This window comes from Octopus sinensis, linkage group LG3, assembly GCF_006345805.1.
Source record: "Octopus sinensis linkage group LG3, ASM634580v1, whole genome shotgun sequence".
NCBI lineage: Eukaryota > Metazoa > Mollusca > Cephalopoda > Octopoda > Octopodidae > Octopus > Octopus sinensis.
In genome coordinates this window covers 136,661,888-136,680,297 of record NC_042999.1, presented here as the reverse complement: position 1 = coordinate 136,680,297, position 18,410 = coordinate 136,661,888, and the positions used below count along the sequence as shown (strand labels likewise).

At 34.3% G+C, this 18,410-nt stretch overlaps 1 protein-coding gene across 1 annotated transcript in view; it reads right to left on the bottom strand.

Moving 5' to 3' along the window:
* LOC115209257 (neurexin-4) overlaps positions 1-18,410 on the bottom strand; it is a 586,511-nt gene that overhangs the window by 303,651 nt on the left and 264,450 nt on the right. Inside the window, exon 3 of the mRNA XM_029777551.2 lies at positions 17,908-18,048. Coding sequence (XP_029633411.1) covers positions 17,908-18,048 — 141 coding nt within the window. The remainder of the gene's footprint in view (positions 1-17,907; positions 18,049-18,410) is intronic.

Here is an 18,410-nt window from a genome sequence, read left to right as displayed (position 1 = left end):
ACTGAACCCATAACCATGTGATTAGGAAGCAAGCTTCTTACCACATAGTCAAATGATTTATGTCTGAAAAAGAGCAACTACTACTACTGTTTCTATATGGTTGAATGAGAGGGTATGATTTCAACTATTTGGTTCAATAGCTTCATTGATCAAGAGATTAAATGTCTTGGAAAGTTGTGCTCTCCAGAAGAAATATTTTTATACTGCAGCTTTACCCAACATTCAGGATATGTACAACATATAATCACTTCCCTATTTTTACACTTATCATTTGTGACACCATCTTGTTTGCTGATCTACTCCCTTCCTTCCATCCCGAACTTAGAATCTGGTCCTTCAAAAACAAAAACCAACCGTTTTAATAATAACAGCTCCTACTCTAGAGTTTTATCACTTACAGAATGGATGATCATCTAGAAATCCGATAGTAAATAAATAATATTCTACACCCTGTTATCTTTATTAAAGCTTTTAGCTTCTAAGAAATCAGTCAAATCACACTTCAATGCATGTGCAATGATATATGATAATATAGTATATGATAATGTATTTCCATATCAAATACGATTGAGAGGAGCGGCCACTTTGATTAACAGTTTTGTTGTTATTAATTCTGGCTAATCTTTGATTTTTTTCCCCCCACTTTTTTTCCCCAGATTGTTCTTGTAATCTTCCTTTTCTGTTTCAAAAATTGATTGTTAGTATTTCTCTACCCTTATCTTTCAATATATTTGGGAAAGACAAAAGCATTACCATGTCTTTTCTCTTCCAACAACCTGTTATGCTTCATAATATTTTCCTTAGCAATTAAATTTTTCTTCTCTCATTCATAGTGGAAGGGTATCTGGGCAACTAGTCACAAGAAAAGTGAAGAAGTAAAATTACAGCTTCCTCCAAAATAGACAATGATTGGCACAATAGGAAGAAAGTGGGGCTTAGAAGGGCAACAATTTGTGATGAACATAATCAATGCCAGTGACTTAAAACATTTATAAATCAGCATATTTTCAGCTGTACAATCTTTTTGTATTATGTAGCACAACAAATATTTCTTTTTGTGAGGGAGTGGCTATATCTAGATTGTAAACATTCTTTGCAAGGAGTGGAATAATCTGAACTGGAACTAGGTTCTAGTCTTCCACAGTCCATTTATGATTGCAGGAGCTATGTAGAAGCATAACCAGCTCATGAGTCATAATTCAAATGGTTACTTGAATGACACTTTTGAGATGCTGGTCCAAGATATCACTTGTTGAAGGTATTCTCTCTAAATTCCTGACCTTCTGATAGAACATCATTCTCAAATCATTTTGGGCATCATTGGTGTGAGATTCATAGGAGTACAGCTAGCAGACAAGCTGCATCCCAGCCTCTTTCAGTACTACCAGGAGTTACAAACATGTACCTATAAGCTTAAACTTGCACTCCTGATATGATTGTATGAATGAGTTGTTGGTACTTCTAAATGAGTAACAACTGTACTTCTGGTTTTCCTCTCTAGATTATGATAGCAGTAATCAAAGATTATCTATACTTTAGAGTGTTTACAGGCCCGCTTCAGAAGAATGTTGTGGTCACAACAGTAATTTGGTAAGGATAATGTGTTCTCATGATTTGGATAATGCTCTTGAAAAAGTTCTACCAGCAACCTCTGTCTCAGTGATTCCAGCTTCTGTGATGATTTCACATCATCCAGACCCACATAAGAAATATAATTATAGTAGCCCACAGAGACATTTCAATAGGATGTTCTAAAATTACAAGAAATATGTCATCTGCAAATATTTCAGGGAAACACCCATTTTATATAATATTACATAGACTTCAAGATTACATCTGATATTCTTTTGTTCTTGAACACTTAATTACTTAAAAATATAGATATAAAAAAATAAATATGATTGTAGATCTTCATTAGAAAGCAAATGACACCAAAAAGGTTCATATTAAATTAAAACTTCATGCTCCCATATGCCCTACATGTTCCCTGTTGTACTCATCACTGTTTATTCAGACTGAAGTTTTAATGCCAAAAAATAAACTTCTCTATAAATTTGAAATGAAAATTACTTTTGCTTTATTGACTGAAATCAATATAATCATGGATTTAAGCCACTATAACCAGCCAGGTTAACCCTCCATCATATAGAATAATATACAAGATGTAGAATTCTTGAAATACTCTTTCTATAGTTCTCTACTGTTAATTACAAGTAGTTTATAGTTGCCGAGCATGATAACCATTATTCCATCAGTTAACCATGAAATGATTCCAAGCCCATATTGGATTTTGTTATTAATAATCATAAATATTTGACATGCATGAATGAATTAAATGATTCTAAAATCATTTGGTATAAGGATTGCAGACATTTTCATGCCCTGGGTAAATAATGTAACTTGAATGATTCTATTCAAACTAAAATTCTAACATATTCAAATCTAAATCCATAAATTTAAGTTTTAAATAGCTCTGCAAATGTTAAGCAACATTAATGGAGACATCATTATCACTTAATGTCTGCTTTTTTTATTAGAGATCTGCAGTAGACTTTCATCCTCAATTATCTTGTCTGTAAGGATCAACATCATCATTTCCTCGTATGTGTTTCTCTATTTTGGGAACATTTCACTGTCAACACACATATCAGCTTTCCTCAGCATGTGTCCATTTGCATCATATAACTGTCATCTCTTCTGTATGCATTGGTTAAGTGTAGCCTCTTTTCCAACTTAGATATGCTTTGCCATTCAAACATTACAAAAACAATAACTAAAGAATAGAAAAACTGGGCAATAAAGCATGTGTTGATTTAATCAATTTACTTTAAGAGATTAAATAGTATCATAGATTAAGATGGGCAGGTTTTCAGCACTTGAAAGAAGATACCTTCTACCACATGGATTGCCCATAGAAAATTTCAACTCCATCAGGATCTTTAAATTAATTTATATAATCCTTATTGTGCTTGACCAAAACAAACTTTGGAATTATGAAGAATTAATAAATGTCCAGAAGGAGGAATATATATAATGACAAGCAGAGATTAGATTGAAAAACCAAAGGATTATTTACTCATTCAAACACAATGCAGCTATACAGAAAGAAATTGTATATTTCAATTACTAGGTTCTACAATAAAATATTTGCATTAAAAAATATAATAGTGAGGCATCAGGAATTCAATTCTTTAAATTAACAGACAGTTAACAGCAGAACCTGGTGTAGTCTTCTGACTTGCCAGTTTCCTGCCAAGCCATCAAACCCATTTCCAGCATGGAAAATAGACATTGAATGATGATGATGAATTATATAACAAATATAGGAAATAGTAGGGGATAGTAATATCAATTAAGAATGAGGATATGACCAAGAATGAGGGAATGTACACAAAAAAGTATAATGAAACCACTAAAAGACTTTTGAATCCACTGCAGCTGATGTAGCATGAACTGAAGACCATGAATATACTTACATAACTTATTGGAAGTTATAGTCAAGTTCTGCTAACTTTAAGATACAATTGATGTTGCAGATAAATGTAGTGACAATTCAAATGGGTGGGGAAAGTTCAAATAGTACTGCCACCCCTTTTGGCAACAAAGGCTTTCTCTCTTTAGACAAAAGGAAGACGATATATGATGTTTCTAAGAAGTGGATGAGTATATATCAAACATCAATGAATAGGTCACACATCAATAATTGTGTGTTCAGAATACTGAAAAGATTGTTATGCGAAATTTTACTGATTTTATATTGATCTATTTTAAATACTACTAATGACTTTAAAATGTATTTGTAGCATTGTTGGAATCTTACTAAAAACTTAACAACATTAACTCTTGAGATAAAATCATTTTCAAACAACACATATGGGGACAGACAATGGTTTCTTTTCACTTAATGCATATTAAAATGCCTAGAGTGCTAACTATACAAAAATAGTATTATTAATTTATTCATTCAAGCTAACTGAAATATAACAATCAAAGCTAAATTTTAAAAACTCGAAAATGCCGCAAGAGTTAATTAAAACAAGACTTATTAACCAAGCCAACTGTGTTGATTAGTATAGGAACCATTCGCAAATCTATAACACCTCATAATTGTTATCAAAGTTATTTATGAATTATTGTCACTGCAAAACTAAACACATGTTAAAATAACTTTTTGAAAATAAATCCTACTGTTTTTTTTTAAACCAATACACCATTTTTATTGTATAAAGATATCTTATTTCATTGCCAAAATTAATTATTTTCAGTTTAAAATTCAAGCCCATTCTCTATCATTACATTTGTGAACCCAAAAACTTTAAACTGTTCTATTGCTTGCCTTCCTTATTTTTTCAACAATACTTTATCTTGACAACTTATGAAACAATCAGTCACTGTAGATATGCAATACTTTGATTTACAAACATTTTGTCCTAGATTTTTATTCTCCTCAATGATTGTAGATTTTTCTGCTTCCCCCAGCTTGGTTTCCTGTCACCCTACAACATTGAATGGGTCATCTCAGTAACAAAACTTGCCAAATACCTCCTGAAAAATTTCCACAGGTATTTCCAAAATTCTTCATTGCCTGCCTTATAAATAGCATCAGTCTGCTTGTTGGTGTTTGTTGCATAACTGCAGGTAAGTCTTGGTTAAGCAGTCATATGGCATGCAGGTACTGGTCAAACAAGACATGACCCATATATTCATCTTCCCAGTTATACCAGACGTACAGAAATAGATTGGACAGTAAAGAAAGTACAATATCTTCAGGTTGTCACATTGCACTCCACATGATTCATCACTACAGTTCAGTTTGGTGAATTTCTTTGGTGACTATTAATATTATCTTTTATTGAGAGAAAAACCAAACACGCTCAGGGAAATAAAAAGAAGGTAGAATTGTCTATATATTTCTCAAAGACATTAGTGTTGTAAGTAAATTAAAATAATTCTATGAAATTGCCTCACTTACATAACAATAACAATAATTGGAGAACACGTCATTAGTTAAAACTTGAGGGAATAAATAACATTTTTAGACAAATACTAACAATCAATAACTCACTATATACAAAATAATAGAGGACAGGGAAAGAGCATAATTACAAGTGTTTCCTTTAGGAAACAGATTCCTTGATTTAAGTAGATAGTGATATAGAAATTTCTATTTAAATTAGCTTATACTCAAGTTTTCCTTCTTAAAACCTAAAGCAGAGAATCTTAATCATAGATTTCGACATTAAGTAAATATTTACTATGTAATCATTATTATGTTCTGTTATTCTCAAAGAATAATTTAATTTGACCAAAATAAAATAAAGTAGGGCTACCTTAAATTTTACTATACTTCTTGACCCTTCATTGTTTAAAATTCCAATATATTCCTTTTTATATAGTCACTGAACAAGATATAAAACAATTAATTAGGAACAAAATTAGCCTAAACAAGATCCAGCTCAACTTTTTGCCAGGAAAAGGTTCTACGAATGCTCTCCTTCTAGTAATTCAATTGTAGAAATATTTAGCTAGGAATAAGCCACTATACTTATCATTTATTAACCAGGAGAAACCTTTGAAAATGTTCCTCACTCAGTAATTTGTTGGTCGCTAAGAAAACTAAAGGTAGATGAGGACTGTAAGCCATCTACAGAAGTGCAGTCAAAATGTGAGTATGGCAATAAATTTAGTGTAATGGTAGAGCTCCACCAAGACACAGTTCTAAGTGCTCCTCTGTTTATTATAATTCTCCAGTCCATAATGGAGGAATTTAAGACCAGCTGTCTGTGGGAACCCTTAGATGCTAATGACTTAGTACTTACAAATGGATCTATAAAAGATTTAGAGGAAAATTTCAGTCATGAAAGCAAAATCAATACTTGAAAGCTTCAAAATGAACTTAGCAAAGACTAAAACTTTACTAAGAAGGAAAGAAAATGATGCCCTTCAGAGAAATGGCTGAGATGGATAAAATAAGTAGGCAGAAATTTCAAAGAGTAGACTATGGATGCATAAGATTGTAGTGAGATTGCAAACAGACTAACAGGGAAGGTAGACTTCCTATGCAGCACAAGAGTAGTCAATAACAAGGGCACAAATGAAATAAAGTCTCTGAAATGACCAAAAAGCACTCTAGATGTAATTGGTAGTGTTCATTACTTAAATGATTTAATGAGCAGTATAAGTGGATATCCTAAAACTTTGTACCTAAAGTAAACACAGAGTAGGAAAAGTTTAGGGAGATATTACCATTGCTGGTAACAAAGGGCTTCTCCTACAGGTTGAAAGGTAGATTGCATGATGCCTGCAGACAAAGTGCAATGTTGCATGGCAGCAATACATGCAGCTTGAATATAAAAGATTTGTGAAGATCAGAAAAAAATGAAGTGTACATGCTCTAATAAATGTGTAATGAAAGTATGCATGAATGATGGGGTACAAATGAGGTCAGAGAAAGGCTGGATATAAGAAAAATCAGATGTAATAAGCAAGAGAGTGCATGTAAGGTGCATGAAGGAGTTCAACACCATTAAGAATTGAATGCTCAAATTAAATGGCACCAGGAGAAAAGGAGACATAAGACAACATACAGTGAAGTGGTGAAAACTGATTTCAAGATGCTTAACCTCAAAGGAGATGGCAAGGGACTGTGATGAGTGGCAACACATTTTTGGTTACATTACCTTAAATGAATATAAACACAGTGAGAACTCTTACAGAGAACAAAGTCGCTTCAAGCATGATGCTTTGATAAAATGCACCCAATATACTCTTTAAAATAGCTGGCTTTAGAAAGGAGTCCAGCCACAGAAACTATGCCAAAATTGAAATATGAGTGTAGTGCAATCATAAACCTATCTAGAAGAGCAGTAGTTCCAAACGAGAACTGACTTGAGAACCAATTGAACTAACTTCAGAACTAAACCCTCTCACTTATTTTAACATGATGACAGTGATTGACTAACGGAGGTTATCTCTCTGCTACTATGATTTGTGAATGATCTCATCTACTTTGATTTTCAAGATACAACTTTCCATTCCTTGTTTTTAAGATACATCTTTCCAACCCTTGAAGATACATCTTTACAGCCAGGCATAAATTAGAAAAGTCTGTCACACCTGACATTTCTAGTACATCAAATCACTTTATCCCAAGTCTTTAGTTTGTTTTCATATGACCCCACTTCTATTTCATCCAACATATTTTCCTCCATTTATATCACATATGTAGAGAATCCTTTTCTTGCAAACAGTGGGTAATGTCTTTATAACTCTTATCACTAACACAGTAACAACTTTTCTAAGTTAACTATAGTTAGCTCTTTTCATGGATGGACTGTACCCATTCTCAAATGGTAGACTTTATCCTTTTCCTGGTTTAATACCACCACCTGACACTTGGGTACTTTTAGAGGAATCCATTCTGTTTCAAGTGTTCAGTCAGGAATAACATGAGAGTTGAGGTGTTTCCCCACTCAACCACCCGACAACTGACCTCAAAGGTCCTGCAAAACAAATATGGCTAATACCAATAAATAAATAAATAAATAAAAGCCTTATATATAAGTACATTGTATTTTCTTAAACTTTCTTAACCCTATTGAAAGTATAACACAATCCCTATAATGATAACCAGATGTTTCTCTCACAAGGAACCCATACTGAACTATATCAAAGTCAAAGATTCAAGAAATTAAGCAAAGTAATCCAGGAAAAAACCCTTTAGATGTGCTTTTTAAAAAAAAATTTCAAATCAGTATTGTTGGCATGACTTTATTTTAGCTTCTCATATATACATAGTCCAAAAAGTGAACCTGACAGCAAAATGCCTTGCTCCTTTTGCTCTACAATTACTTTACCTGTTATTCCTTTATAACTCCAACTTCTTCAGCTATCCTCTTGTTGGTTTCACTGAGAACAAGTTAGAACATGTTTTTCTTTGACCAAATTTTTCTAACTTTCTTGGCTGTCATATAATTCTGTGCACCACTGAGTAGCATTTCCTCAATTGCATCAGTTTGTTTTTAACCTTTTAGTACAACCCAGTAAAAATTTCCATTTTAAAAATTTATTCTCAACACTCAAGTTATTAGAAACCTCTCCAATTCTTCTGGTTAGGTAAATTTTCTGATATTCTCTTTTGCTTCTAATTTCTTAAGAAACATTTTTTTTTTATAAATCGACATACTATCCTGCAATAATATCTAATATCTGGTGCTTCTATTTTTCTATTCACAAATAAATTTAATGCAGTGTAAAAGCTGACCATTACATATCCTTCACAAATAATTTCTATTTCTCCCTTCTTGAATTTATTATAAGTTTATTCCCTATTAAGATATGTTGTTGATCCCTTTCCCTATCTTTTATTAGATACTACAAACAAAATTTAAAAAAACTTGGTTGATTTCATTTTTTGAAATTGGCAGGCATGGCTGTAAGAAGTTTGTTTCTCAACCACAGGATTCTGGATCCAATTCCACTGCATGGCCCCTGGGGCAAATGTCTTCTACTAAAGCCCCGAACCAACCAAACCCTTATGAGTGGATTTGATAGAGGGAAACTGAAAGAAGTCTATTGTATATATAGGCCATTCCACAGTATTTTGTTCACACAAAATTTGCTGGACAAAAATAGAAAAAACTTTAACTGGTTAAAAGTACTGGGACATGGACTCATCAAGGGAACAAATATTCAGTAATATTGTAAACCTAAATCTGCTTCAGAGAAAGAGCAGCATTACTGACGGTTGGCAGCAAGAAGGATTTCTGACTGTAGAAAACCTGCCTCAACAAATATTCCATCCAACGTATGTGAGCATAGAAAAGTGAACATTAAAATGATGTTGTTGATGATGATAATGTCAGGATAAAATATTTGCTTTACGCCAGAGTCAAATGCCAACATTAATCTGGTCACAACCATATCTACCATGCTCATTTGAATAGTTAGAGTTATATTGTCACTGCAATGATAAAAATATTTCTATCATCATTCTGTTTATCGGACAGCTTCACTCTTGAAACATGTATATACCCAAACTACATTAACTAGCAGCTCTTTAGACTGTCAATAATAGTTCAACATCCCACTTCTGACACCTTGTGCAACCCATGCTAGCATGGAAAGCGGACGTTAAACGATGATGATGATAAATAATGACCCTTTTAACTGATGAATCTTTATCTGCATCCAACTATAATATTATTGCTATACTACCACAAAAACCCCATGTAATTTGCACACCTGTGTAATTTACACAGGTGATTTTTCAGGATAGAATTTGTTAAAAAAAGTTTCTACTGCTGTAAAATTCACACCCATAAGTTTTCAGAATTGCCAATATAGCCAGAGGAAAAAGGTTTTCATTTTAGTTGTATTTAGCATAATTTCACTTATGATTAAATTTTCATTAAATAAAAATAATTTCTGTTTAAGAGGTATCACATTGAAAGCTATTAAATTACAAAGTGTTTGTGTTCTTTATAATAAACTTTATTTTATATTTCTTGCTCACAAAAGATTATGTCCTATCATTAGCATACCACTGTATGTTTTCTCAAATCATGATCACAGGAAAAGTTGTTGCAAATTAAGTTTAATTACCAATAAACATCAGCTTGGATGACAGTTTACTCAACTGACAGAGGAAAGTGACCGATCAAACTGATTATGTAAACAGAATTCTTTTCTACCTATTCTTGTCAGAATCTTTGATACTGAGTATCAAAATTTTAATCCCCTTCACACTTACAAAATGTCAAGCAAAACTTAAATATTTGTCATTACCGTTATTGTCAGTATGGGCAGAACTTATGAATCGTTTACTGTGAAGGAGAAATTAAATATGTTGGATATGCGTTTGAACATGGCAACAGAGCTGCCAGAAGGCATTTTAATGCTAACGAAGCCCATGTTTGAAATTGGCATTAACTGTATGATAAACTTAAAACTGTGCTTAGTAATAAACAGACAAAAATAAAAACATACAATCAAGATTATCCATATCATTTTTCAGTCAGGAATATTCATATCACTATGTAAATTAATGGTGCTCCATTGCGATAGGTAGAAACTCCAAGCAATGTAAAATATGGCCTGGACTGTGTTTACCAGCATGGACGTCAGACTTCAAAAAGTAGTTAACCATTTAGTGGTTTTAGTAAATTTATACAGGGAAAAGTAAGCATTATACCATCCATCATAAATAAAAGTCAACTTCATTATATTTAAGCCATTATTTTTTCAGTAAAAACCTATTCTGACATTAAATGAGTCAACTTTTGGTATGAATGTTTACGTTTTGTACATATTTTTTCAACAAAAAAAAAAATTCTGGAAATGATCTACTCATGTAATTTACACATCCACTAAAGTCCATTTTTATTTTTGTGGAAAAAAGTGTGTAAATTACATGGGTTTTTATGGTATTTCTGGCTAGAGAATATATCTGATTGATAATAACTTTGATTAATTGTAATCTGACATGAAGAATATTGGGATTACAATCTACATCAGTGGTTCTCGACAAGGGTCCATATGACCCCTAAGGGCCCACATAAGATTTTGGGGGTCCATGCATGCAAGTATTTCAGTAGCCCAAGAAAAATTTGTTTTAGATGTATTTATTGCAAGAAACAGCTAGGTTTCTTTAATGTTTTACATAGTTCAACATGTTTCTAGCTACTGAAACATGTTCCCTCAGAAAGTTCTATTGCAAATCTACGCAAGCGAATGAGTGAAAAACAAAACAGGTATTTTGAAAGAAGTATCTATAAAACTAGTTTTTGAACATCAAATGGCTTTGAGGGTCCACAAGAATAAAATAGTAATCAAAGGGGTACATAAGCAAAAAAAAAAATGGTAAAGAACCACTGATCTATGTAGTAACATGTCAGCTTGGAGAATACATTGTTGTTCTACACATCACGTAATTTCAACATGCTTAAAACATTCAATAGAGGCAATGCATGAGGAGCGATAAGAGAAACATTGGACTTTTTATTAAAAAGGAAGTTCATAAGGAAGGCAAAATTGAAGAGGAAATCGTGTTTTTGTAAGTAGAAGCTGACATAAATCAGGATTTAATGATCACTGCAATTACTATCATATACTAGATAAGTCTTAATGTTTTAGCAGAGACTGAAAACATAAACTTTAATAGCTTTAATTGTTTTTATCTTTATGTATTTATCAATTAATTCTAACAAAAGAATCTGTTGTTTTTATAGTAAAATATTTTAAAGAAATATATTATTGAAGATCAGGTGAAGAGAAAAAGAAATATACATAGAAAAAGATTTAAAATTCTAATATCAAATGACAAATCTCCAAATAAAGCAAATTAACACTACAGTTATTACATTTTAGAAAACGTAGAAGTCATGGTGATTGTATGAAAAATTCATTAGATGTATATCAGTTTGAAGTTTAAAAAAAAAAAACGAAATGTACCCACTTTTTTTCTTAAATTCTTAGACAAAATGTTAATAGGAAATGTCAAAAGCTTCACAGCAATTGTTTTAACATTTTTCAATGCTATAAAAACCTACAGAACTTATGTTGTCTCACCAAAACAAGAACTTTGATGCTGTTATATTTCAAGATTTTGGCTGAGAGCCATTCACAAGAAAATATGATGCTTTCACTATGTTCAGAAACTACAGAGATATAACAAAGAGTTTTTGAAATTTTTATTTGTGGTTAGAGACATTATTTTATATTACAAATACACACACACACACACACATATATATATATATATACATATACATACGTTTGTACATATGTATGTATGTACATATGTAAATAATTTGCAATTCTCATAAAAAAGGGCGAAAAAAAATATCTAAATTCATTTCCTTCAGGAATATGTAGTAGACAATAGAGAATGCTGGGTAAAATTTGTTGTTGATCTTCTGAGAAATCAATACTGCAGTGAAGCAGAAGAAACATAAATGTGACAAATAAGATTTCCTTTTAGTTACTGAACAAAAACATAACACTAGTTATAAAATAACATTACAGTTAAAGAGAATTTTCCAAGTGACATTAAGATCATGTATCTTAAACATGCACATATATGTGCCCTGAACCATATTGGTGGGTGGTGGTGGTGGTGAACAATACACCTGTTATTTAATAATCAATAAGTATGATTGTGTTTATATTAAAATACACACAAAACATTCATGCCATGTGGTTGATTTCTGCAAGAGAATTTGTCATTACTTACAACTTTTCTTTTAGTAGTTTTATGTATGTGCGTGTATGTGTAAATATATACTGATTAATGTTTTCCTTCAGAAGGAAAAAGATCTGTAGTTAATATGTATTTTTATTAGCTTCAGATCTTTTTCACAAAATAACTTCAAATGGCACCCTTAAATAGCATATAAATATATACAACAAAACAAATGATACACACACAGATGAATAAATGTGTATGTGCTATGGATACACAAGAGGCGTGGAGGTGCAATGGAATCATAGGAAGGCTAACAGAGAAAGTAGACTACTTGCGGCACATGTACCAGAGTAATATGATAAAAACATTCAAATACTGACAAGGTTCCCTAGAGGTAGTTGATAGTTTCTGTCACCTTGGTAACCTAATCAGCAGTGGAAGAGGATGTGCTGATAGTTGCTAGTATAAAAGAAGGATGGAAAAAGTTCAAGGAGTTATCTCTGTTGGTAACAAAAGATCTCACCCTTAAAGTGAAAGGCAGATTGTCTAAAGAAGTACTAATGGAAGAGGGACACTCAGAAAGACATGGAATGAAGAGTGAAGGCTGATCTCAAGATGTTGAATCCCACAGTGGAGATAAGAAAGGACTGAAATCATTGGTAATTCACTGTGCTTGATAAGACCCAACCACCAAAGCAAAAGTGGTGCACTAAAAGTATTAGGTTTATGTCTGTGCACTCACCAGACCCTAATCTATCCCTGTCAAGCCTTTTCTACCTATCATCTTCCTAACAATAATCCCTCCATCTCTCCTCTAACAATGACACAATTCAGTTGTTGCAATCATATGACAGCAGAATATTCACATATTTCTTCCCCTTTTTTGCTACAAGTTAGCTCCGCCTCTCCCAGGAACCAATTCCTTTAACATCCATCTCTCATTTTCTATATCATCCCTTACCACTTCATTTTTCACTGCTCACCCCTTTATCTGTCTCTAAGTATCTCTTTCTCTCCTCTGATCTATATCATAGAACTGCCTTACTTCATCTCCGACATCTTGTATCTGCTGTTTGCTCAACACTCTCCCATTTGCTGTCAATGCTCTCCCCACTTTTTTCCCCAGCTAGCTAGCATAATGTACATCTGACCTTAATCTTTATCAATATTTATTTCTCTCTCTCTCCCTATTTTCTAATCTGTCTACTGGCTTATTATACTGCTACTCTCCATCTCCTTTTTGTATTGCGATTTATCACCTCCTCTCTCGAGCTATTTCTTTTATCTTTTCTCCCATCTTGATATTTATCATCAACCACACCTCTACCCATGTACATCATTCACTACAATAACCTCTACCTCCATCCATAACTTGTCACTCTCCTCTCATTCCTATGAAGTTATTCACACACACCTCTCCATCCTCAGTCCGTGTTCTCTCTTATACTCACTTTCTTGTACCTTGAGAGTATGCTCTGACACATCGTCACCAATACCTCTATCTTCTTTCCAGCTACGCCCACTCACTCTTATATAATGTGAGGTAACCATATATCTCTTCTAAAGAGGGACACCTATACCTGTCCCCCTATATGTATTTTAGTTTCTCAACACCTAGCATAACCCACCTTCTCACAGGAAGCTTTTACTTCTTTTTCTTAGTGTTGCAAAATATTTGGCCATCTTCACTCAAGCAAGTGTCAAGAAAAAAGCACCCAGTACACTCTGGTAAAGGGTGTCATTCGGAAGGGCATCCAATCATAGAAACCACATCAAAGCAGATATTGAAGCTCAATACAGTCCTCCATCTTGTTGGGTTATGTCAAACTGTCCAATCAATACCAGCAGGGAAAATGGACATCAAATGAGTTCACACACACACACAAAGAAAAGCTTTGAACAGATTCTATTTACAAAATTCACACACATATATATATATATATATATATATATATATATATATATATATATATATTACGGAGATGTACTCGCATAGCAAGTAATTTGATCTGAGATCGTGTGCTGAAACGAAAACAATTGCAGCGTGGAAGGTGTTTATAAGCCATTTAAGAAACACACAAAAGCCGTTCGATTCACTTCAACATTTAAGTTTAATTTGTCAAAATATTTTCGTCGCTAAAATCCGCGACCTGTTCACTGACAAAGTCCGTGCTGCATCTAAGAAAGTAACAGTTAGCTCGTCATATATATGTACGTATGTATGTGTGTATGTATGCATACATGTGTGTATGTATGTACGTATGCATGTATGCACATACGCCTGTGTATGCATGTATGTATGTATGTATGTATGTATATATGTATGTGTGTGTATATGCACGCACATACACTCTATAAAACATAAAGCTATAAACCTGTAGCAATGGATGGATGTAGAGTGACCACTCATCACAAAGCTATCAAATTTCAACTTCCTACCACCGAAGCTAGAAAGTGATTTATGACGCTTACTCCCAAAACTATACCCTAAAATCTATTATCAGATTTTTATCTCTATATCACAGAACTATTGTTTTACTATTGTGCGTATGTATGTATGTGCGTATGTATGTATGTATGTATGTATGTGTGTATGTATACGCGCTCGTGTGCATGTACCCATGTATGTGTGTGCGTACATGTACGTGCGTATGTACGTGTGTATGCCCATACGTAGGTATGTATGTATGTTTGTATTCATGTGCTACGTATGTATGTGAGTGTCTAGGAGAATGGGCAGATGTGTCTGTGAGAGTATGTGTATGTGTATGTGAACGTATGTCCGTGTACTGGCATGTGTCCGTCCAAGTTGTGTACATGACTGTTACTTTGCTGAAGGTTGTATACATATTTACATATATGTTTGTATAGATGCACACACACATATATATGTGTGTGGGTGTGTGTTTGTTCCTCTCATCATCGTCTAACCGTGAATGGATACAACGCCTAGGTGCAACTGTTTGTATCAAACAACGTCTGCTCATACCGTTGTATATAACTGCACATACGTGTTGCAACCCGTATGTAAGGACTACAGGTAAAAGGGAGAGAGAGAGAGAGGGGTGGTTATAGAATAGTCCTTCTGAATGGGATCTGGATGTTATTCCATTCGGACTTTCGGTTGAGAGTAGGTTTGTATTCTTGTATACAAACAGCTTCTGTGACCTGTCTCAACATTGCATCGGTGGGGTGTGTTGATAGGATGTTCAGCTTAAGCTCCCCTAAGGATCCCTTGTGGCAGTCTACAGCATGTTGGTAGAAGATGGAGTTTGGCTTCCTATCAATGTAGTTGTCCAGGTGTTCTTTGAACCTATCATTGATGCTTCTAGAGGTCTCACCTATGTATGACTCTGGGTTAGTCGCGCAAGCTCCTTCCTGGCACTTAATCTGGTATACAGTGCCCTTGGTTTTACAATTTACATGTGGATTTGTCGAACATACTGCACAATTACTTTGACAGGTGATTCTATCAAATGTATATGATCTGCATAATGCCGATTTGATAGTCCTACCTGTCTTTTCTACAACTTTAACTTTTAGGCCTGTAGTGCGCAGGACTTTCTTGAATGCCTTACTGAGCATACCTTTTCTTTTATCTTTTACTCGTCTTAGTTATTAGACTACAGCCATGCTGTGACACACACACACATGCAGGGCCATCACTTGGATATTCAGCCACCAAGGCCAGCTGTACAATTTGCATCCCATTCTCCTAGTCCTACAATTTACTTTCTATAGAAATCACCCACTTTCAGACCAACTAGAAAAAAAAATGGTGTAAAATTATAATCAACTTGCAAACAAGCTAATTATAAATCTGTTTTCTAGCAAAACTGAAATGTTTCCTGCCAAATTAAGTGATAGATTATAACACCACATGGCCATCCTGACTAACCCACTAACTTATCTCAGCCCTCTATTCCAGGAGTCACCTTACTTTCTCTCTTTACTACTCAGGTTTCATGTTTTGAGTCAGATTAAGAAATTTTTTGGAAGTTGTTCAGAGTTTACATGGTACCCTCAAATTTTAGTGCCTTAAATGATCATTTATTTTGTCTAGTACTTAATGGTAGTCCTGTATATGTATGTTTGTTTACATTGCATTCTTTTATGTTGTGAAGTTTAGTGATGCAAGAAATAGGGATCAATGAAGTAAGTAGCAGACTGCCATACATATATAGTAAATATGATTCACTATATATGTATAACAGTTGAGGGAACCCGTGGAAGAGGTAGACCCAGGAAAACCTGGGACAAGGTGGTGAAGCACGACCTTCGAACTTTAGGCCTCACCGAGGCAATGACCAGTGACTGAGACCTTTGGAAATATGTTGTGCGTGAGAAGACCAGGCAGGACAAGTGAATCCAGCCTACTTATGCATGTCTTTCCTCCCTTGGACACACAAAGACCTGTTGAGGCAAGCGAAGTCGAAATCGAACCTCATCCGACGACAGGCACCCATGCCAACCTCCCTTCATTTGACACTAAACTCTGCTTGCGAAGACCTGTTGGGGCAAGTGAAATTGAAATTGGAATCGAAATTGAACCAATCCTATGACTGGCACCCGACAGTTACCAGGACCACTGGACTGACTCCTGTGCTGGTGGCAAGTGAAGAAACACCATTTTGACCCTGTGCTTGAGGAGATCCATTGAGTCAAGTACACCGACATCAAAATCAATGGAAACTGCAGTTGTGATCCCTGCGCCGATGGCATGTAAACAGCACCATCTGAAGGTGGCCAATGCCAGCGGCGCCTAGACTGGCTTCCGTGCCGGTGGCACATAAAAAGCGCTATCCAAATCGTGGCCAATGCCAGTGCCGCCTTGACTGGCTTCCATGCCAGTGGCACGTAAAAAGCACCAATCCGATCGTGGCCGTTGCCAGCCTTGCCTGGCACCTGTGCAGGTGGCATGTAAAAAGCACCCACTACACTCACGGAGTGGTTGGCATTAGGAAGGGCATCCAGCTGTAGAAACACTGCCAGATCAGACTGGAGCCTGGTGCAGCCTTCTGGCTTCCCAGATCCCCGGTCGAACCGTCCAACCCATGCTAGCATGGAGAACGGATGTTAAATGATGATGATGAATTTTAATGTAAAGGGTTGCTAAATAATTCATTATTAATATATTATTAACACACAGTATTTCTGATTACAGAATAATATTGACACTGTTATTCATTAAAAGTTTCTGATGTATCTTGGAATGCTTTTTCTAATGGAAATTGTGCAGCTTCCAAGTTACAAATACTATCAGCACACAAATTCAGCTCAAAGATACAAAATAAAAATGGTGTCCAGGAACTAATGACTTGTAAATACATATAGAACTATCTACATGTCATCAACTTAGCTGTATTCAGTTTACTGTTCATGTGGAAGTAACATAACAGGTAAAAATCAACAACAGTCAAAAACCACATACACAATGTACGCCAAGGGGCATTGTGTCATATCGCAAGTTTCATCCTAATTCATGCAATAATTATATTTTCATAATTTTATATGATACCAACTGCATTTTATCAAAATCTCTCGTTTCTAACAGGATTGGGAAATTTATATAGAGAAAGCACTACAGGAATTCAAGAATTTAAACTAAACTTTGAATCACAAAATGGAAACAATGTGTTCTAAATGAATAGAATTTGTGATTTTGATTTAATATTATATTGCTGGGAAAAAAACACTACAGAAAGTAATTGGGCTGTAGTTACCAGAAGCATGGCCTAATCGAGCCATTTCAGGAGATCGTTTTTTCCCTGATGTTGATGCCCAGATGCTACTATCAGGTATCCCTCCACTTTCCATTCCAAGTGCAATTGGTTCCATACAATCATCATCATGAAATACTGGTCCTGAAATATAAGATAAAATATAGTGAAGAAATATATCAGAACTATGACGTAACTCAGTCTATATTCTTTAATACAGATCTATATATCTAGATGTAATTTGGAAACGGATCTCAGTGCGAGATAATTTACAAGACTTGTGGATATTGCAATACAGTTTGACCTTGAAAGTTATAATTCTGGTAAGTTGTGTAGAATAAGGTTTATAATTCACAAAGCTGAGTCACTGAATCAGACTTCAAACATATGCAAGTAGAAATGTCAATTTACTATTCCTTGTAAATTTTGCTACCTTGTACCAATGTTATATTCTTTAAGTCTTCAGATCAAATTGTTTTATTCTTTCTATTTATCCAAGATTATTC